Source organism: Musca domestica, unplaced genomic scaffold, assembly GCF_030504385.1.
Source record: "Musca domestica strain aabys unplaced genomic scaffold, Musca_domestica.polishedcontigs.V.1.1 29, whole genome shotgun sequence".
NCBI classification, from domain to species: domain Eukaryota; kingdom Metazoa; phylum Arthropoda; class Insecta; order Diptera; family Muscidae; genus Musca; species Musca domestica.
Window position 1 is genome coordinate 3,143,001 of NW_026712296.1, and position 22,056 is coordinate 3,165,056.

Below are 22,056 nucleotides of genomic sequence, written 5' to 3' on the forward strand. Positions count from 1 at the left end.
GGTGTTGTGGAAGGAGACTGGAACAAAAAAGCACTCAAACAAGTAAAAAAGCTGTAAGCTCGGCCGGGCCGAACTTTGAATACCCTCCACCGTTTGAGACGATTTTGACAATTTTCAAAAAATTAAAATCCGTTAACAATTCTTTTAAAATCTTAAAAATACCGAATGTAGCCGTTATATTAGGGTCTATAACACGACATGGACCTGCATAGTCAACTTTTGTCATTAGCCATTACAATATTCAAATGCGAAACTTGAAACAAACATATCGGGAGGTACCATTATATGGGGGCTATACGAAAACGTGGACCTGCACAGACAATTTTCTATCATAGGCCATTACAAAATTCAATTACCAAATTTTGAAACAATTGCGGTGAATAATGTCGCTAAAATCATCAAAATACCGAATATCGGGAGGTGCCATTATATTGGGGCTATACGAAGACGTGGACCTACACAGACAATTTTGTGTCTCAGGCTGTAGTATGCATTCCGAACTTCAAATACCAAATTTGAAACAATTGCGGTGAATAATGTCGCTAAAATCATCAAAATACCGAATATATGGAGGTACCATTATATGGGGGCTATACGAAGACGTGGAGCTGCACAGACAGCTCTGTGACAGCTTCTGTCACAGGCTGTATTATCCATTACGAACTTCAAATACCAAACTTGAAACAATTCCGGTGAATAATGTCGCTAAAATCATCAAAATACTGAATATCGGGAGGTACCATTTTATGGGGGCTATACCAAAACGTGGACCTACATGACACATTTTCAATACCAAAAGTCCTGCAGACATAATTTACATTTGAGTAAAATATTATCAACCTACTTCATTTCGTACGGAAGCTAGAGTGATTTCCACAGATGGATGGACGGACGGACATCGCTAAATCGAAACCAAATGAGAAACTTAATATACCCTCTATACCATTCTCCAAAGCAAGAGCTATCAAGTCTTCGGCAGCGCAGACCTCACAAAAGCATGCGGGGAAAAAGGCATTCGTCTTCCCGCTGAACCATGGAGCCTGATAAACCCCTCGAAGTCGGCTCTGCCGCTGAGCTCTCTCGACAATAAGAGCGCCAAGTCCAGTCGAGCAAGATTAATCAAGTTTCGGGAGCGCAGACCACCAAAAATCCTACAAGAAAGAAGACTGACCTGTGGAGCCTGCTAAACCCTCGAAGTCGGCTCTGTCGATATTATCAGTTTCCGATTCCGCTTAGCAGAGTAGTACAGTTTTGGGCCAAGAGGATATACATTTTAATGCCATTTGTTCATAATTTAATAATTTATTTTTTCGAAATTTTATTTTTTATTAACAGCGAACAGAATGTACATTTATTTACATAAGAGAACAATTATTATGTATATTACACAACTGGCACTAAAGGGGCAGCAACAGAGGGTTCCACAGAAGCAACAGATGAAACCGGAGTAGATGGAACCAAAGTTGGAGGCATTTGCCAACCGAATTGATTGCGAATAAAGTTATCCAATTGCACGACATCGATTCCGTTCTTTTGTAAGGCAGCTGCTACACGTTGGGCTTCGGGCAGAGCAATAACACGTTCATAAACAGGTTTCAAGGCGTTCAAACGATGCCAGAATTGCGTGAAGATACCATTTTGAGCCACTTTCATGTTGATATGGGTGCGAATCACATTGTCGGGATAGTACAACAGGAACTCATTGGCAAATCCCTGCCAGCCGAATACGGTGTTGGCCCAAAACGGTACGGGATTAATGATGGTCATTGGCTCTTCAGACTCTTCCAGCTGGAATTCACCTCCAGACAACATAATTTGTGTTCGTACCCATGAGAGGAATGTCAATACTTCCGGTTGGGAACGGAAACGCATGTAGGTCATAAAGGCATCCTGGGAATTGATGATACGCACGAATGCCTGGAATTGTGCATCGTTGAGCAGATAGCGTGTCATAAGTTGACGAATTTGTATGGGGTTCAACATGGCCAGAATTTCCGTTAAATCCTGAGACAGGGTGGGTGCTGGTGGTGGTGTGGGAATCACTACCGCTGGTCCATTGGGTGCTGCCACCAGGGCCATTGAGCCCATGGTACAGGATAAAATTAGCGCCAAAACCGTTATACACTTCATGTTCGTTTTCTTTTCGAATATTGAATATTTCAATTTGGTCCGAGGGGATGCTTATATATTTTTTTTCCGGGATGCAAATGGAAAATTATCTTGAAAATTTCGCGAATTGTTATGATAAGATAAAACATGATTTTTTTTTGGAAATATGTGTGTTTACTAGCCAGTAGTTATCATAACGATTTCGTGGTTATCCGTTTGTTCGTTTTTGAATACCTGGAACATTTGCCGCAAGATAGTTCGTTCATTAATTTCTTAGAAATAACAGATTTATGCAAAACATACTGCGGTTGGTAATTGTGATTGGATTTAGATACATATGACCTTAATCGGCATGTTAAGATTCCGCTTTTAGAATTGTTCAATATAAATCTGGATAAAAAATTGGAATTTAAATTGTACGTGTAACAATGTTACCATGGGTGTAACTACAAATAGCTATAATATTGCCCGAGATAATAAGACAAGTTTTTGTTTCGGTAAAGAGTAAAGGGTGTGTGGCGCCCAACGTGACCTTCTTATCTAACGTTTTTTTTTCGGAGACACTCAAAATGCTTGTCTTGCTTCTTACCGGTTTTTGATGGGGGTTGGGTCAGGTATTACTCCGACATTGCATTGTGTCTGCATGGTTTCAATTTTCCGATATCTGACATGTGATAAGACATTTTCATTTACAATCCGACATGGACTTGATGTTGATTTTTTTCATTTTACATTACTAATACATTTTCATTTGGTTACTTTGGTGTTAAACAACATACTCATTGCTTTGGGATGTTTAGTAACCTGCTAAAATGATATGGCGCCCAACGTAATTTCCTTAGTAATTGAGATTCATGTGAAATACTTGCTGACTTTTGAATGTGTGTTAACTGAAATTTGCTTTAATCTGTATAGTCCTTGTCTAGTTTTTTATACCCTCCACCATGCAGTGTCGTCCCTTTGTAACTCCTCGAAATACGCATGTTAGATCCAACAAAGTATATATTTTCATATAACGATACCTCGGTATTTTGATGATTTTAGCGACATTATTCACCGAAAATGTTTCAAATTTCATAATGTGTACTACAACCTATGACGGAGAATTGTACATGCAGGTCCACGTCTTCATATATTCTACATATAGCGGCAGCTCCCTTTATTCGGTATTTTGATTATATTAGCGACATTATTCTCCGGAATTGTTTTAAATTTTGTATTTGAAGTTCGGAATTGAAGTACAGTCTATGAAAAAAATTACTTATAAATGACTACACGTTTGTATAGCCCCCATATAACGGTTTTGAGCTGTAGTTTTCGACAGGGGGATATCATTCGACCGTGCAAATCATACAAAAAATCCAAATCCAGCAATCGTTTTTAGAACAACAGGTTTTTACATTTGAATTTTTTGCATTAGGATTTTGGGTAATTTGCATACGATTTGTGGCGCCCAACGAGGTTGTGTGCAAGTAACTTTGAGCTATTTTCTTGCCGTTTACTTTATTTATTAGAGTTCGGGAAATTTGTTACTTTGGTTTAATGAGTTTAGTTATTTTCTATTCCTCGGTCAAACAGGTTACAGAATGTTCTAAAATTGTACTAAACTTCTAAAATGGTACCATTTGGTATCATGTGAACGGATGGAGTTAAAAACCAATTAGTAAAGAATCAAGATTCGAAAATTGGTATGAGAATCAGGTTTGGAAAGTAAGTTTGATATATGTACTAAGTTTGCGAACAGTACTAAATGGTACTAAATTTGCTTTAGGGGGAATGGATGAAGCTGCAATTTTGAAATTTTTGTGTAGGGTTCCGGGTTGGTGGTAGGTTGGTGATAAATAGGTGGTTTTGGAAATATGAGCTGGTTTCTCAAATGTGTACGAGGTACGATGAGATAAAAAAAACTGCAACCAATTTCACATTGCTGTCATTTTAAGGCCACTCGACCGACAGCTGTTAAAATTATTCCAGTGACAGCTCATTATATTGTTTACAAGTGTACAAAAGCATTTTGGTGAGAATTTTCCAGAAAAAAAAATTATTCGTGATGGAATTCAAGCGTGTTAGTATGATTTCTTTATATTTCGCTGGAAAACCACAAGTGGCTATGGTTAGAGCACTCCAGCATTTAAATGTGAATAAATATTTTGTGTCTGGTAACATCGCTCGTTACCGTGATACTGGTAGCGTAGCCCGAAGTCAAGGAAGTGGACGGAAGAAAACAGCAACATCAGCAGAAATGGTTCGAAAAGTAAAGAAGCGACTTGATCGAAACCCGCGCCGCAGTGACCGAAAAATGGCACGTGAGCGGAACATATTGCAATATTCCATTCGGCAAATATTGAAAAATGAGCTCGGTGTAAAGCCATTGAAATTCCAAAAAGTGGAAGAACTTATACCGCTTGTCCGAAAGGGGTGAACTGCCGTTGCCATTGGCCGTTTGAAGGCCATAATTCGTGCCAAAGGTGACCAATTCGAACAAATCAAACACTATTCTATAATTTGAAGCTATTTCCGACATTTTTTGCTTTCATTCAATAAAATTAAAAAAAAAAAAAAAAAATATGGCGTTTGACTTTTTGGAGTTTTTTTTTATCTCTCCCTGTATACAGGGTGAAAGTTTCGTGTTTAAACTGTTATACATCTTCAGTTCGGACTCAATATTCGAACTTTGAATACTCTCCACCATTTGGAACGAACTTGGCAATTCTCAAAAACAATAAAATCCGTTAAAATCTTAGAAATACCGAGTGTAGCCGTTATATTAGGGTAAATACGACGACATGGACCTGCATATGTAATTTTTTTCATAAACCATTACAATATTCATTACCATTACAAAAAAAAAAAAACGGTGAATAATGTAGCTACAGTCATCAAAATACCGATTATCGGGAAGTACCGTTATATGTGGGCTATGCGAAGGCGTGGACCTGCACAAACAATTTTCTGTCTTAGGATTAAGTATTCATTGCGAACTTCAAATACCAAATTTGACACAATTCCGGTGAATAATATCGCTAAAATCATCAAAATACCGAATATCGGGAGGTACCTTTATATAAGGGCCATACGAAGACGTGGACCTGCACAGACAGTTTTCTTTCTTAGGCTGTAGTATCCATTACGAACTTCAAATAGCAAATTCGAAACAATTCCGGGGAATAATGTCGCTAAAATGATCAAAATACGGAATATCGGGAGGTACCGTTATGGTGGAGGATGGAGTATGGTGGAGGGTATAAAAAAAAAACACTTGAAAATCATCTAATTTTATTATCAAAATGCTGGTTCTGTTAAGAATATTCATCGTACATTTCTTGTGTTCAGCGACAAGCTCATTTTGTTGGCTCACGTAAGTTAGCAGAATTGTCGATTTGTTGTCGAAGATCAGCTAGAAGCATTGCAAAAGCGTCCAATGCGTCCAGGAAAAGTCATAGTTCAATACGCTTGGTGGCATCATTGAACCGTGAATGGTGAGCGCTACCGTGAGATAATATTCAACTTTTTTGGACCAAATGCTTGACTTGCATGTGGTTTAAACAAGAATGACACACCGCATGCGTAACCAGTAAAGAAAGACCTAAAGACGGGCGGGGCCGACTTTTTGATACGCTACACCACTTTGCTAATTTAGTAGAGCTCCACATAACAATTAAAAGTTTTTATGGGAAAAATTAATTATACACGCTATGATTATAATTATAATTTAAAGTTCAAAGGACTATGCCGAAGCATGTATCTTTTAAATTCGGACTTGTATTGCCCATTTGGTGCACAATTAATTTGAAATCGGATAAGGATATATATGGGAGCTATAACCAAATCTGAACCGGTCTCTATAAAATTTGGCAAAGATTTTTCTGAGCTGCATTTGATATATTTCCCCAAATATTGTTGTTACAGAGTGCCTATTACGGCTGCGGGTAACAAATACTACAAATCGGATGAACAATATATATATGAGCTATAGCCATATCGGACCCGAGTTCCACCAAATTTGATATACTAGCTTCTAGACTCTATTCGGTCGTAAGTACCAAATTTCATCCCATTTGGGCAAATATTAGACGTTTGGTGCTCAATAAAAGGTAAATCTGCCGAAGTTATATAAGGGAGCTATATCCAAATCTGAAACGGTCTCGATAAAATTTGGCAAAGATATTTCTGAGCTGCATTTGATATATTTCCCCAAATATTGTTGTTACAGAGTGCCTATTACGGCTGCGGGTAACAAATACTACAAATCGGATGAACAATATATATATGAGCTATAGCCATATCGGACCCGAGTTCCACCAAATTTGATATACTAGCTTCTAGACTCTATTCGGTCGTAAGTACCAAATTTCATCCCATTTGGGCAAATATTAGACGTTTGGTGCTCAATAAAAGGTAAATCTGCCGAAGTTATATAAGGGAGCTATATCCAAATCTGAAACGGTCTCGATAAAATTTGCCAAAGATATTTCTGAGCTGCATTTGATATATTTCCCCAAATATTGTTGTTACAGAGTGCATATTACGGCTGCGGAGGACGAAAATAGTAATCGGATGAACAATATATATGGGAGCTATAGCTATATCGGAACCGATTTCGATCAAATTTGGCATACTTATTTTTAGGCCTAATTTGGTTGTATGTGCATTCTATACTATTCGGGCTAATATTACACGTTTGGTACACAATAAAACGCAAATCGGACGAACATATATATGGGAGCTATACCTAAATTTTGACCGATTATCTCCAATTTCAATAGGGTACGTTCTTGGGCCAAACAAATGATATGTGCAAAATTTCATCTCAATCGGATAATAAATTTTGTTCACAAAAATACATGGACAGACGGACGGACTGACATGCATAATCATCTCAGAAAGTGATTCTATGGAGATTCTCAAAAATAACTATGGGTCTATCTCGCTTCCTTCCTGGTGTTACAAACAAATGTACAAAGACATAATACCCTTACCACTATGTGGTGTAGGGTATAAAAATGAACTTATTGATAGGTGAATTCGATTTACATTTTATTTCAAGTTGGGCGCCGGTCGATTGGCCTGGGCTATGTTCAAACTTATGCATATGGAGGCGAGCCTGCATTAATTGATGCATTGAAAGACAAAATTCGAGCATTTATTAGTGAGATACCGGCCGAAATGTTGGAAAGAGTATGCCAAAATTGTACTAAGCGAATGGACCTTTTGTAAATTATGTTACAATAATTATGTACCAACTCACTGGCTTTTTTTGGTCTTGAAATGTTTTTGGGTTTCTAAAATATTGTTTTTAAAAATTTAATTCCTTATGGTGAAATCTTCGCCTTGAGTCAACGTTATCTAGTCTAAATCTATTACGTTATTTATAAAATCAACTTGCACGCGACAATATCAAATAAAATACAAAAAATACATCTTCTTTAAAACAAAAACCAAATATTATCTTCGATATCTAATAAATAAGTCGAAATATTTTGGCGAAATTTTGCACATTATAGCAGATAAGAAAAATTTACTGGTCTGCGACAAATCCCTGTGTCAACAATAACAAACAACATATGTATGTATGTATGTTTGTATGAACATCATCTGAATCATTATGCCCACAACAGATCACAAAATGTTGACCCCTTCAACGATGATGGGCATAATTTAGATCTTATCTCATGGTTGATAACAATTTCATAAGAATTATCTCAGAAGATGGCGGTAATATAATAACCATCGGTAGGCAGTAAATTATAGTATTACCCGAACCACACACTCAGACGATACGAAACGAAAGTTAAACGGCAACAATGAGATACATTTTAACGTTCACCTTTATTGCCATGTGTGTCATGGGCAGCATGGCTTTGGTGGCATCTCCACCACCTAATCCAGGCGTTGTTGTTGTGCCCACACCACCACCAGCACCCACCATGGCCCAGGATTTGGATGAGATTGTGCGCATGGTGAATTTCCTACAAATTCGTCAACTGATGACACGTTATCTGCTCAACGATGCCCAGTTCCAAGGTTTTGTGCGCATCCTAAATTCCCATGATGCTTATGTGACCTACATGCGATTCCGTTCCCAACCAGAGGTTATGGCTTTCATTGCCTGGGTAAATGCACAAATTCTACTGTCCGGTGGTGAATTACAAGTCGAAGAGTCCGAAGAGTTTATGACCATCATTAATCCAACACCGTTCTGGGCCAATACCGTTTCGGGATGGCAAGGTTTTGTCAATGAGTTCTTCTTCTACTACCCGGCCGATATGATCAGTATGCATATCAACATGAAGGTAGGACAGAATGGCATCTTCACTCAATTCTGGCAACGTTTAAAGGCCTTGAAACCGGTATACGATCGTGTTGTGGCTATGCCTGAGGCTCAACGTGTGGCAGCTGCTCTCCAACTTAATGGCATTGATATCCTTCAATTGGACACCTTTATTCGCAATCAATTCGGTTGGCAAATGCCGCCAACTTTGGCTCCATCTACAACGACCACCACGACAACAACTGCTGCTCCCGTTGTTTCTAGCACAGAAGCTGTACTATCATCCACTGCATCAGTGCCTTCCTCTACTGCGTCTGCACCCTCTGTGGAGCCATCTGTCGCTGCTCCCGTAGCTCCTGAAGTTGTCCCCTCATCCACTGCCTCTGCGCCATCAGTTGAGCCCTCTGTCGCTGCTCCCGTAGCCCCAGAAGTTGTTGCCCCCTCCTCCACAGCCTCTGCGCCATCTGCGGAACCATCAGTAGCTCCGGCTGCATAATTTTCTTAATTTTTGAAATCAAAAATTTTATTTTTCAGATTTAAAATGTAATTTTATTTTGAAATTCATCCATTCTAACTAAATTTTTTTTTCTCTACAATCGATAACCAATAAATCTATTGAACCAAGGGCTTAGCTCAAGTTTAGTAAAAATTTTTGATTTTTTTTAATTTGTTCCAGAGGTGGGATTGTGGGTAAGTATTTACACCCTACGCCATACTGTGGTACCGGGTAATATGTCTGTGTGAATTTATTTGTAACATGCAGAAGAAAACGACGCAGAGCCATAGTTCCTTTTGATGATCTCCATAGAATCAATTTATGCATGTCCATCCGTCTGCCCGTCTGTCGATGTATTTTTGTAAACAACGTAAAGCTCGCATTTGTTGATCGCTTAAGATGCAATGTTCCACAAATCATTTGTTTTGCCCAAGGACGAACCATAATGAAATTGGCGAGAAGCTGTCTAAATTTAGATAAAGCTTCGATATTCATCGTCCAATTTTAATTTTACTGGCGCATCCGACCGAATTAAGCCAAGAAGCAAGTATTTATAATTTAGGGGGAAATCTGTACAGATATATCTAAAACTCCCATATATAAGTTTTATCCGAATTTTCCTTTAAGTCGCCACATTTGTGATATGAACTCTACAATAATGGTATTTGGTATCAGACACAGGTAGAAATACATCTGCTAAATTTTATATAATTTTATCAAATTTGAATGTAGGTCACATATATAAATTCGTCCGATTTCAAGTATATTGTGTACACACAACCGAATTCAGCTTAGAAGCAAGTTTTTCCAAATTTGGTGAAAATCGGTTCAGATATGGGGGACCTTCAGCCTATTTAAATTACGATACATCCCACATTATTTGACGTAGAGCTTCAAAATTTGGCGGAATAATTTTCATTGTGTCTAGGGTGGTTGGTATTGAAAATCAGATATATCGGTCCACGTTTTGGTATAGCCACCATATAACGGTAGGGCCAAGGACGAACCCTATTGAAATTGGTGATAATCGGATGAGATTTAGATATAGTTCTTATCTTCAACCGGTTTCGGGTTAATTGTGCACCAAATTGCCAATATAAGTCCAAATGACCTGAATTTAGGCACACCCAACCGAATTCAGTCTAGAAGCAAGTACATCAAATTTAGTGAAAATCGGTTCAGATATAGCTATAGCTCCCATGTATATTATTCATCCGATTTTGTGGTTAAGTTCCTCACATGTATAATAAGCACTTCAACGGAATGATATTTGGTACCAGATATCAGATACAGCCCAGAAATACCTCTGTCAGCAAGTACATCAAATTTTTAAAAAGTTAAAATTTGCCAAATTTTTTCGAGATCGGCTAAGATTTGGTTTTAGCTCTTAAATATCCTTAATCCGATTTCAGGCTTATTGTGCAAATAATTGCTAATATCAACCCAAATGAAGTGAATTTCGGGAAATTTCGTTTCCATTTTGTGGAACTCGGCTCCGATATATATTTTTATACCCTCCACCTTGGAAAGGAGGGTATATTAACTTTGTCATTCCGTTTGTAACATCCTTAAATATTCGTCGTAGACCCCATAAAGTATATATATTCATAGTCAGCATAAAATTCTAAGTCGATCTAACGATGTCCGTCTGTCTGTCCGTCTGCCTGTCTGTTGAAATCACGATACAATCCACATTGTGTATTGTGTCTAGGATGGTTGGTATTGAAAATGAGATATATCGGTCCACGTTCTGGTATAGTCCTCATATAACGGTACCTCCCGATATTCGGTATTTTGATGATTTATGTCACATTTTTTCACGGATTTGTCGGAAAATTGGTATTTGTAGGTCATAACGGGTCCCTGTGCGTGTGGCAAAACATTGCATGTATAGGTCCACGTTTTGGTATAGCCCCCATATAAAGGTACCTCCCGATATTCGGTATATTAATTTTTTGCCACATTTTTTTACGGATTTGTCTAAAAATTGGTATTTGTTGGTCATAATGGGATCCAGCTCCGGTGGCGAAACATTGCATGTATGGGTCCATGATTTGGTATAGCCCCCATATAACGGTATCTCCCCATATTCGGTATTTCGATGGTTTTTGCCACATTTTTTCACTGATTTGTCTAAAAATTGGTATTTGTGTGTCATAATGGGTCCTAGTTCGTGTGGCGAAACATTGTATGTATAGGTCCACATTTTGATATAGTCCCCATATAACGGTACCTCCCAATATTCGGTATTTTGATGATTTTTGACACATTTTTTCAAGAACTGGGTCCCAGTTCGTATGGTGAGTCATTGTAATTATAGGTCCACGTTTTGGTATATAGCCCCCATATAACGGCACCTCCCGATATTAAGCATTTTAATGTTTTTTGCCACATTTCTTCTAATGTTTCCTTTACCCTAAGGTGGAGGGTATTAAAAGTTAGGCCCGGCCGAACTTAATGTTTTTTTACTTGTTTTAATGTAATCATTTACTCTATAGCAATGTTATTTGGTATAAAAGATTAAAATGTCTTCGTCAAATGTAGTGAAAATCGATTCAGAATTGGATATGCCTCCCATATATTAGTTGCTTCTGAGAACAAACCATAACTGTTTTAAGCCAAATGTTGATAGGTGGTATGATCTACTTCAAATAAATTCTTTTGTTACGGGAGCTCTAGTAAATATGCATAGTGGTGAAGGGTATCATATAGTCGCCCCGCCCGACTTTTGACTTTTCTTTACAGGTTTTTCAAGGAGGAGTTTCTTCTGAGTACTTTACTTCCTGGAATAGAATTGTCTATATATTCCTATATTCGATATTTGGATGATTATTTGAAGAATTTTTTAACTGATTTTATTTTTTGGAACATTTCCAAATTCGTTCCAAATGGTGGAGGGTACTTAAAGTTCGGCCCGGCCGAATTTACTTCTTTTTTTCTTTGTTTCTATCATTCCGTTTTTCAGCACTTGGCTGAATTTGCAGACACCGATGTAGAAATTGTAGGAAAACTAACCTTTCATTGTGATTAAGTTATAAGAAAAGATATTTTTGCTAAAAAAAAAATTGTCGCAAAGAAAATTTTATTTTTAATAATTTTTATTTAAATATATTTAGAAATTATTAAATAAATACAATTATTATTGTTGTTTTTTTTTCTTGTAACGTATACAAAAAAATTGAATTTGAAATTTTTTTTCAATTTTTTTTTTCAAAATTTCTTTTACTCTAACAAGACATGCACAGAAACAAATACTTAAGGGATGAAAGTGGTGGGGTTGATGGTAAATACTAAAAAGAGAGAGAAGAGCAATCAAAAAAATGAATCCAATTCGTTTGGAATTAAAAAATTAATAATTCATTAAATAATTAGCAATTATACAAACTTTATATAAATATGTATGAATAGCTTACAAATTAGACGAAAAATAGATGGCTGATGATATTCCCTAGCTGCTTGAACTACATTGCACTTATTCCTTTTTGCGCTTCAGCCAACTGGGTATGCATTTGCTGATGGCCTCGCCCAACTGGCGATAGATCATCAGCGCCAATATGGGTAGGACCAGTCTTGCATCTTTGAACAAATAAATGTAGCATGCCACCAAAAAGAGTACCATGTCGGTGGAATAGGATATGGCTGAGCGTACTTTTTCGTGGGCCTCTTCGTCGGACAGTGGGGTGGATGGCCTTGGCACTACCTCCAATGATTCGTGTGACGATGAGGTCGATGGCAGTTGCAATGCCTTTGAGTTTTGATTCTCAAAGTGGTTGTTTAGTGCACTCAAGGTTAGGGGACTGCGTCCAAATGGGCCAGGTGATCTGGATTCGGCAGTAGCAGACCTACGTGTTCTCGAAAGAGTTCTGGCCTGGGGGAAATCGTGTGATGCGCTGGACGGTGGTCGACTGAGTGAAGTGTCACGAGAACGTGTTCCCGAAGGCATTCGCTTCTTGATAATGCGTTTTACTTTCACCAGGCGGGGTCGACCCCGAGAATCTGGGCGTTCTTCCACAGTCTCACTGATAACGGTGGTGGTGATCACCTCTTCATCTTCCATGGGTGGCGTTGGCACAGCAGGTGATGACTGTGGCACAGACACTGGCAGCAATGGCTCACTTGGTGTTGCTGGCAGGCTGTTGGAAGGTGAAAACGTGAGAGGTGCATTGTGTTCGCTTGGCGTTTCGGGTTCTGGCTCCGGCTTGAACGTGTCATGCTTCACTGACATATCGCTTGCGGTGTCCCTAACGTGCATTAGCTGACCTCTTTCGGATATCGAAAGCCTTGGCTTGTTACTGACCGGCGGTATGAGAGCCATATCAGGGCTGTGTGATCTTCTCTGCTGCAGTGCATCGTTTCCATCCTCATCTGCAGTGCCGTCCAGCTTGGCCTTGTCGCTAATCTTTTTAAGTTCGTCTTGATCCATGTACAGCGGTGTGTGATACTTCCTGGTCGTGCTCACCTGTTGCACCAACTCACTGTAGTGATCTACGGCGGCATGGGCCTCCTCCATCATTAGTCTTTCGGCTTCTTTGCGTTTGCGTTCTTCTTCCTCCTCTTTGGCTTTGCGTTTGGCTTCTGCCTCGGCTCTGAGCAGTGAAGCGTTGGTCTTCTCCTGCGGATTCGAAATCATTTCATTTTCTTCGGTGTTTCTTTCAGTGGCGGAACGCTTGTCTCTCTTGAAGAACGATTTAATGCCCTTGGCAATATCCAATTTATCGCTCGGAGCAGTCTCGGGCTTAACATTTGAGGCTGTAGAGGTCGCTGGTTCCACAACGGTGTTTGTGGTGTTGGCCTGCAAAACATTTTCGTAGGACGGCCTCTTGAGAATTGGTTTGGGTACAAAATCAGGACTGGGCAAGGGAACTGGTCTGGTTAGAACCAAAGCAGCTTCATCGGGAGTCGGTGCACGATATGGGGTGAAAACTCCCGCCGACATATTGCGAGGATGATAGGTTTCCAACTCCCTTGGACTGGGTGAGTGGGTGCGGGCCATTAACTCCATTTTGAATTTTTCGATCGAATCCACATCCGATGAAGCTGTACTCTCGGTGTAGTCGGAACCCAAGTCGTAGCTATCATCCCTATTTAGTTCACTACGCGTCTGATAGTCTTCGCTGACCTCTCCACTTTCTTGGCTTTCCTGGCGTTTCTGGTACATCTGGGGCATTGTGCGCGACAGTGGTTTCATGTCGCTTATGTTTTCCTTGGAGTTCCATTTGTGCAGAGCCGATGACTTTATGTCGTGGGCAATGTCGGCTGATTGCCTTCTCATTTCGCTACGCTTTTCGAAGGATAAACGCTCTGCTTCGGTCATGGAACCCAAACGTTTGCGCACATTTGTTGGTGCAGCTATTTTGTCCTGAGAAATCTTCAGCTTGCGGGCCTTTTCTGCTTCCTCCAGCTCCACAGCCTCGTAGAAGCGGGCCATGGCTCGCTCGTACAGCAGTTCCGTGGAGCTTACCGAACGCCGAATGGGGAACGTATGCAGGGTTGACGTATATTCCAGCAAAGCTAAGTCGGGAGCCGATATGGATATGGGGGGAGGTTGTATGGCATCCTCTAGATCCAATTCGAAGGAATCTTGCTCTGAAACGAGAAGTTAGAAGGAATTAGTAGGGATTCTGTAGAAATAGCTCGCAAGGATAAAGGGAGAATGGCGCATAGAGGAACGGAAGACGGCACTTACTGTCTTTATCCTTGACCTTGCTGTTTTTGTCGAATACGACAAGCATGAACTCGTTGCTCGTGTGAACCTCGTCATGCTTGTCGGCATTCGACAGTTTGCGAGTTGGATTTTGGGATGCCATAGTTTGGGAGTTTTCTGTGGGAGTGGCCGTCGCCATGCTGGCACTTGTCACGGTGACAGTTTTCGGTGTTGTTGGAGGAGAGGGAGCTGCAGTTGTCACGATTAGCTTGGGTGGAGCACTAATTTCTATGGTGGGGTTGGGTAATGCTGCACGGCCATTTGTGCCATTGTTAGCGGCACTCTTTGGTACACCGTTCCCCACTGCCTTCACATCGTTCTCTTTGCTCAGAGAACTGGTTGCTATGGCTATGGCCAAAGCGGGAGCATTACGAGCTGCTGGAGATAGAGCTTGGAGACCTGTAAAACGAGTGGCATTTTGACTTGAACCCAATTTGACCGGTTCAGAGCTGCGTTGCAATGCCGTTGTTGTGGCTGCCGTGTTACCATTCTTCGATGTTTTAGCACTGTCCGGAGGAGGACTAAGACTGCGATTACGAGGTTTCATGAAATCCATGATTTTGGAATTTTCCGCAACGGGGGCAGTTTTGGGTGCCGGTGTGGTGGCGCTTGTAGGCGTTTCCTTGGCTTTCAAAATTCCTGGCAGGAATATCGATTTCTTCTGGGTCTTTGGTGAACGTTCTGGCGATCGACTTTCTCTTTCGATTGCAGCTTCAATATTCAACGTCAAATTGTTGGGAGCATTCCCAGTGGTGGGTTTGTTGTTGTTGACGCTATCTTTGGCTGTAAATGGAGAAGGACTCTTTCTCACCGAAGTGCCATAGGACATTTCACGATGCAAATCTTCACTATCGAATACTTGTGGCTTCAGCTTGCGACCTGTCTTGGGTGAGAAATGACCTAGTGTCTCGGTGGCAGCATCTGCAGTTGGCCTTTGGGGCGACAAGGTTTTTCTTCGCGGTGGCACCGGCTTGTCTTCATTTATTTGAATTTGGGATGTGGGCTTTGTTATACCTCTCTTGGGATCTGGTAGAAAGAGTATTTCCGATTCTTCACTGGGTTCACTCACACCATAGGGATTTTCAGCCTTGACACGGAACTTATATTCCGAACCCTCAATCAAATCGTGCAGCGTGGTGCTAAGAGAGCGTGTCGTAACTGCCTTCAACCAAACATTCCAGCCAATGCGAAAGTACTCCACAATGTAATTTCCGATCTTACAGCCACCATCATCCACGGGAGCTGTCCAAGACAACGTGGCCGATTTGCCAAATGACATGTTCAAGCGCACCTTGCCCGGTGGATTGGGCCTAGCCGTAACTGTGACCAAAAAGGAGGCAACATCTTCGCCCAATCGATTGGATGCCTTCACACTGTATTCGCCTCTATCGTCGCGATGGACATTCTCAATTTTAAGCATGGAGTTCTTGTCGGTGTTCGTTATTTCAAATCGTCCGCCATTCTGAACCATTTCGCCCTCATGCATCCAGGTTATTTGGGGCAAGGGTTGTCCCGCAATGCCCACCTTAAGGCGTAGCACTTCCTCCGCCTCTACAATGAGGCCATCTTCATAGGTTCGAGGCAAACGAATCTTGGGCGGAGCTTGTACGAAAAGCTTTGCCCGCGTTGCCACGTGACCGGCTCGATTTGTCGCTGTGCACTTGATTTCACCCTCGTCGGTCAGCGCCACCTGGTGTATGATCAAGACACTTGCGTCGTTGTCGTTTACTATTTTCGTTCGCCGGCTACTGAATATCTCGTAGCCATCCTTAAACCAACTTATTTCGGGAGGTGGTTGACCTATGAATTTTACCCGAAATTCGACACGTTCATCTTCGACAGCATGCATATCCTGTAGTTCGTCAACAAAGCGTGGCACGCTAATGGCATTGCGTTGCAGCGTTACGGTTAAGATGTCGGACAGTTCACTGGGATCCGAACGACCAACAACATTTTCGGCAAAGACACGAAACTGATAACGCCAACCCGGCTCCATGCCACTAATGGCCACGTCACAATTCGAAACGGGCACGGGAGTACTCTTCACCCAGTGCGGCGAACCCATTCGTCGATGTTCGACAATGTAGCCGGTAATGGGAGAACCTCCATCGAGTCTTGGACGTTCCCATCGTAGGCAAACGACATCGGGTTGCTGATCGGAAATGGGAATCAAGATAGGACGTCCTGGCGGCGAGGGGCGTTCTGTAAATAAACGGGGAAGGAAATTGAGACATAAGTAATGGGATTTTAAGAGGTAGAAATTATCACTGGTAACTATATGTGTAAGAACTTTTTTCGTAATTTCGAAATAGAGCTAAATTGAACACAATTTCTTAATAGGCATTAATGATAATTTTAGGCAACTCCTCATTTTGTCTTAACTTTTATATGACACTGCCTCTTAATTTGAAAAAAAGAAACATTGCGAGCCATTTGACAATCTGAATTTGTATGGTACAATGGAGAAGGCCACAGGATGGGTCAACAGTAAGAGATTCATTAGAATGAAGCCAGATTCTACTTATGTCTACTGTTCATGTGAGAACCGTTATAGCAGCATCACTGTAGCTTTAACTGAACATACCCCACATAAACACTGTTCCTTGTTATTCTGTTGTAAGAAAAATCAGCATTGTTAGCAATACCGTTATCACCGGCATAAACAAGAATAGCAACAATCACACAGCAGGGAGAAAGAGAGTTGTGAAGAAATAGAATTTGAGAGTGTGAACCAGTATTGCAATAAGAAGAGCGAGAAAAAAGGTACTGTTTGCATAGAAGAACTTAATTGTAAATTTGTCATTCCATTTTGCAACCATCGAGAAATGTTCATTGATACATTAATAAATACATTATAACAGTAAATAAGAGACCAGTAAGAAAAAGTCAAAGTGGGGAGGGGCCGTCTATATGATACCCCACACCACAATGTATATTTAGTAGAGCTCCCGTAACAAAAGAATTTATTTGAAGTAGATCATACCACCTATCAACATTTGGCTTTAGAGCAGTTATAGTTTGGTTTTAGAGGGAACTAGTATATGGGAAGAATATCCAATTCTGAATTGATTTTCACTAAATTTTCAATCCTTTATACCAAATAACCAAATTCGAGCTCTATAAGATATCTGGCACAATGTGTGAATGTGAGGGACTTAAACACCAAATCGGATGAGACAAATTTGATGTACTGTAGAAGCACAAATTTGCAAAGCAAATTTGATGTACTGAATTCTGTAGGATGTGCCAAAATTCAGGTAATTTGGACTTATATTGGCCATTTGGCGCACAATTACCCGAAGTCTGTTGAATATATATGCGTGCTTCATCTAAATCTGATCCGATTATCACCAAAAGGGTTCGTCCTTGGGTCAAAAAAATGTTGTTTAAGAAATTTCATCACAATCGGATAATAAATGCAACCTGCATTGCATAAATCGGCTCAGAAAGTGATTCTATGAAGATCCTCAAAAGTAACTATGGGTCTATATAGCTTCCTTCTCCATGTTACAAACAAATACATAAGGGCATATTACCTTCACCACTATGTGGTAATTTTAATTTTCACTGAAAATGTGACTAAAATCATCATAATAATTAAGGCTGGTAACAGGTAGATAGTAGTTTCCTCTGACTATTTGTGTCGGTCCTAGTTTTAAAATATATATTTCCCACCTCTATAGACAATCTTATACTTCAACGATTTTAATCTACAGAATCTTCTTAAATACAAAATTTGGAACATTTTCGTGTGTAAGTGTGACTAGAAGTATCAAAATACCGAATTTCGGTGTGTATCGTTATATGTGTGCCGTTATATATGGGCTACGCAAAAACGTACATCTATACGTACAATGTTTTGCCACCGGAAGTAGAACCCACTATGATCTGCAAATACCAAATTTTAGACAAATCCTTAAAAAAATGTGGCAAAAATCATCATAATACCGAATATCGAAGGTACCGGATATACCAAAATATTGATCACAAATTATAGCTAAAAACGCCGAAATGTCAATATTTAAGGAGTTATGGCCATTTTAAAGTATGCTAGTTTTCCTCTTTATAATAGTGATGTCAAATTATAGCTAAAAACCCCGAAATGTCTATATTTAAGGAGTTATGGCCATTTTAAAGTATGCTATTTTTCCTCTTTCAACAATTCCGTGTTTCGGATAGAAACCACTTTTGATTTTGCAATTGAAATTGTAATTTTACGGGAACTTGTAATATGAATATTGTTTTAATAAGAAATACACATTTAAATTTACATTTTCCATAATTTTATTTAAAATTATTCGTAATTCTTATTATTTTTCTATTGACACACCGATTATTAACAAATTGTTGCCACATAATTTATTCTTGAAAACCACCTTTTTTCAAACAACAATTATTCATTAGTGAAAAATAAACAATCGGGCATTACGAATTATAAACTAAAGCAGAAATACAATTTACATTCTTCGGTGCGAATTTTTAATACCCTCCACCACTTGGAAGGAACTTGAAAAAATATCCGAAAATTACCTGCAGTCAAAAATGTTTGGCTGAAGTACCCATTACGAACTTTAAATACGAAATTTAAAATAATTCCGGTAAATAATGTCGCTAAAATTCTTAAAATACAGAATATCGGAAGGTACCGTTATATGGGGGTAGCCCCCAAACAACAAAAACGTGGACTGACATGGCCCATTTACGAACTTAACAGGCATTTTTAGCCTTCTATCTCAATTCGTTCGAAAGATAGCGTGATTACAACAGACAGATGGACGGACAGACAGACGGGCATCGCTAGATCGTCTTAGAATATTACGCTGATCCGAAGTTTCAAACGGAATGACAAAGCTAATATACCCTCCATAGAATGGTGGAGAGCATAAAAAAACATTCTTTAAACAGAATATTTTTCACATTCTCATTATCATTCATTTAATATTGCCATATTTACACTAAATAATGAGATTTTGTAATTCACCAAATCGATCGGAACTTGAAGAAACTAAATAAAAAACGATAGAAATTAAGTTACGGAATTGAAACCATTCCGATCGGAATCTGTGACTTGCCTGATAACGTCCGAATATCACATCTTGCAAATCGTGGAGGCGAACGTAGCTGTTTTTACTTATTTAAATTCACATTTGCAAACCTTGCACAATAATTTTTGTGTAAGGGCTGTCCTATCAACGTAATTCTCTGCTTTTCAATTAAGTTAATTCGTGAATCACAGACAAAAATAAGTAATTTGCCAATAAGTAATTTAACCCAAATTTTAAAATTAATGTTAGCAAATGTTTAACAAAAACTTGTGTTCAAAACAAAACAAATAATCAAAACAAAAACAACACGGGAGAATACAGCAAAAAATACATTAATGATATTGAGAAATCAAAACAAAACAACAAATCGTAAAAAGGCAATTTCAAAACCCGAGGAAATTTTTCAAAATCTCTTATTAAAACATAAAAAGTGAATATGTATATAAGAGAAACTCTCTTCTTTCGAAGAGATTTTGTTTTTCTCTAAGAGTTTTCTTCAAGAGACATAAGGAATAAATGTTTTTTTTTCGAATTAAAATTGAATGGAATTTATTTGATGGCCTTTAAAATTGTAACTATTTGTTTTTTTATTTCCTCATTTTTTCTCGATGTTGTTGGCATTTCCTTTTTATACGGCGACGAATCCATCAGCAGGCTGCTGGCTTGTTTCATTCGTAAAACTGTCAAATGCAGTACAATGCATAGGTATATCCCTCTAAGAAAAATGTCAAAATAAAAATCTCTTTCCGACAGACACAGTTACGCTTTTTGTGCGTTTGGTAGCTGGCTGGCTGTGCTCGTTTAATTTGAGAAAAAAGAAAAACATTTTCCGGATTTTTGTGGGTATTTTCAATGTAGAAAGACACAGAGGCAACAGCAGCCGCCGCCGTAGTACCAACAAAACACACGAAGAAGAAGAAGAAGAAAAATAAAACAACAAAGTCAACCACTTGAGTGTGAAAATGCTTCTAAAAATAACCACATTTCTGGCGCTCCCACTAAACATTTTTAGCTTTTTATGTCGAATATAAAATAATTTTACTTTAAAATAATCTCATTCTAAGTAAGGAAAAAATCAGAAACTAAAAAAAAAAACAGAAAGAAAATTATTGAATTTGTGTCACCTGCAGATTTCCAATGGACAGCTTTTTTGGGACGGCCACTCTGCGTTTGGTGCTGTAGTTTTCCTTGTTGATTGCCCATAAAAAAGATTCGTCAATCTATTTTTTCTCTATATGTATAAAAATATATATATGTATAAATTTTTATCTTATACTAGATTTTCTTTTTCTATTCTTTTTTCACTAGAAATGCACTTTTCGTTATTTTCAAGAATATTTTCATTGATATTTTTCGTTTGATTTCAGAATTGTTGCTTTTCAACACTGGAATATGGGCATATTTTTGTGTAACCCCACATTTTCACTGGTGAAAATAATTTCCTCATTAATTTTTGAATAATTCTTTTTTTCAGAGATTTTTTTCTTCTGCTTTCGTTCGCGGTGGCACAGAGCGTTAAATAATACAACCGTTCGACGAACACCGAGCAACGCAACACACTTTTCAAAATTATTTCATACTTTGGCTATGTCTCGCCCGTCTATCGGTCCGGATGGTCGTTTAGCCATTGGCTGTTTGCTCTTAGCAAGAAGATCGCACATAGAAGTCAACATCAAACGAATGAATGAAAATTCTTTTCAATGGAAATCTAAGAGATTGCCGATTGAATCCCTTGCAGGAAGAGCATGAAAAACGGCTCGCTGCGCTCTCAAATATTAGAAGAGAATTGAAAAAAATGTTTTGTTTACGTTTTTTTTTAAATTAAAATTAATTAATGTTTACATTTTGTATACATATGTGTGATTGTGTGTGAATTTTGTTATTTTTGACTGATTTCAGTTGCAATCTCTCAGAAATGTTGTAAAATTACACTATGCAACATAATGATAGGTTAATATTAAGACCACATAATGTAGCATGATGCAATAGCTCAGTTCCTCACCAGTTTGGGAGATATCGACAAATATTTAGAAATTTTGCATTTTTAGCAGAGGTGGGATCTTTTTATGCCCTCCATCATAATATGGAGGATATATTAAATTGGTCATTCCGTATGTAAGACCTCGAAGTATACAGGGTGAGATGAAACAACTGCAACAGGATGCTGTTATCTTAAAGCCACTCGTCCGACAGCTGTTAAAATTATTCCAGTGACAGCTCATGAGCTGAACATATCGCAATATTCCATTCATCAAATACTGAAGAATGAAAGTGCACGAACTTACACCGCAATTGAAAGAAAATAGACTCAAAAGGGCTAAAGAGTTGCTTTCGTTGGCCGAAAGTGGTGAACTGCCGAATTTGGGATTTTTGGGAGTTTTTGTCAAAACTTTAACCGGAATTTGCTGCGAATTGGCAGTTCGTTTTCCCA

General features: G+C 38.9%; 3 protein-coding genes across 7 annotated transcripts; 1 reads left to right on the plus strand and 2 right to left on the minus strand.

Annotated features, from left to right (window-relative positions):
- Positions 1-1,293: 1,293 nt before the first annotated feature.
- Positions 1,294-2,166, minus strand: LOC101895396 (uncharacterized). The gene has a single exon (XM_005190742.4). It carries the CDS (start codon positions 2,128-2,130, stop codon positions 1,384-1,386), a length of 747 nt encoding a protein of 248 aa, XP_005190799.1. The 5' UTR covers positions 2,131-2,166; the 3' UTR covers positions 1,294-1,383.
- A 5,747-nt stretch (positions 2,167-7,913) lies between these two features.
- Positions 7,914-8,876, plus strand: LOC101895222 (uncharacterized). Its single transcript, XM_005190741.2, has one exon. The coding sequence runs from the start codon at positions 7,914-7,916 to the stop codon at positions 8,874-8,876; it is 963 nt and encodes a 320-aa protein (XP_005190798.1).
- A 3,047-nt stretch (positions 8,877-11,923) lies between these two features.
- On the minus strand, positions 11,924-21,286 carry LOC101894949 (titin homolog). Of its 5 annotated transcripts, none has more exons than XR_891758.3 (4): positions 20,750-21,182; positions 14,563-16,782; positions 12,290-14,462; positions 11,924-12,166 (listed from the first exon to the last, which is right to left on the minus strand). XR_891758.3 is itself a non-coding variant. In XM_011297219.3 (4 exons), the coding sequence occupies exons 2-4, from the start codon at positions 20,826-20,828 to the stop codon at positions 12,349-12,351; spliced, it is 4,413 nt and encodes a 1,470-aa protein (XP_011295521.1). In that variant the 5' UTR covers positions 20,829-20,856; positions 21,206-21,286; the 3' UTR covers positions 11,924-12,348. The 5 variants fall into 5 exon arrangements, 4 of the variants coding, with proteins under 4 accessions (XP_011295521.1, XP_011295520.1, XP_058980400.1 ...); XM_011297219.3 differs by adding an exon at positions 21,206-21,286 and having other exon boundaries at positions 11,924-14,462; positions 20,750-20,856; XM_011297218.3 differs by having other exon boundaries at positions 11,924-14,462; positions 20,750-20,856; positions 21,044-21,192.
- Between the last annotated feature and the right edge of the window lie 770 nt (positions 21,287-22,056).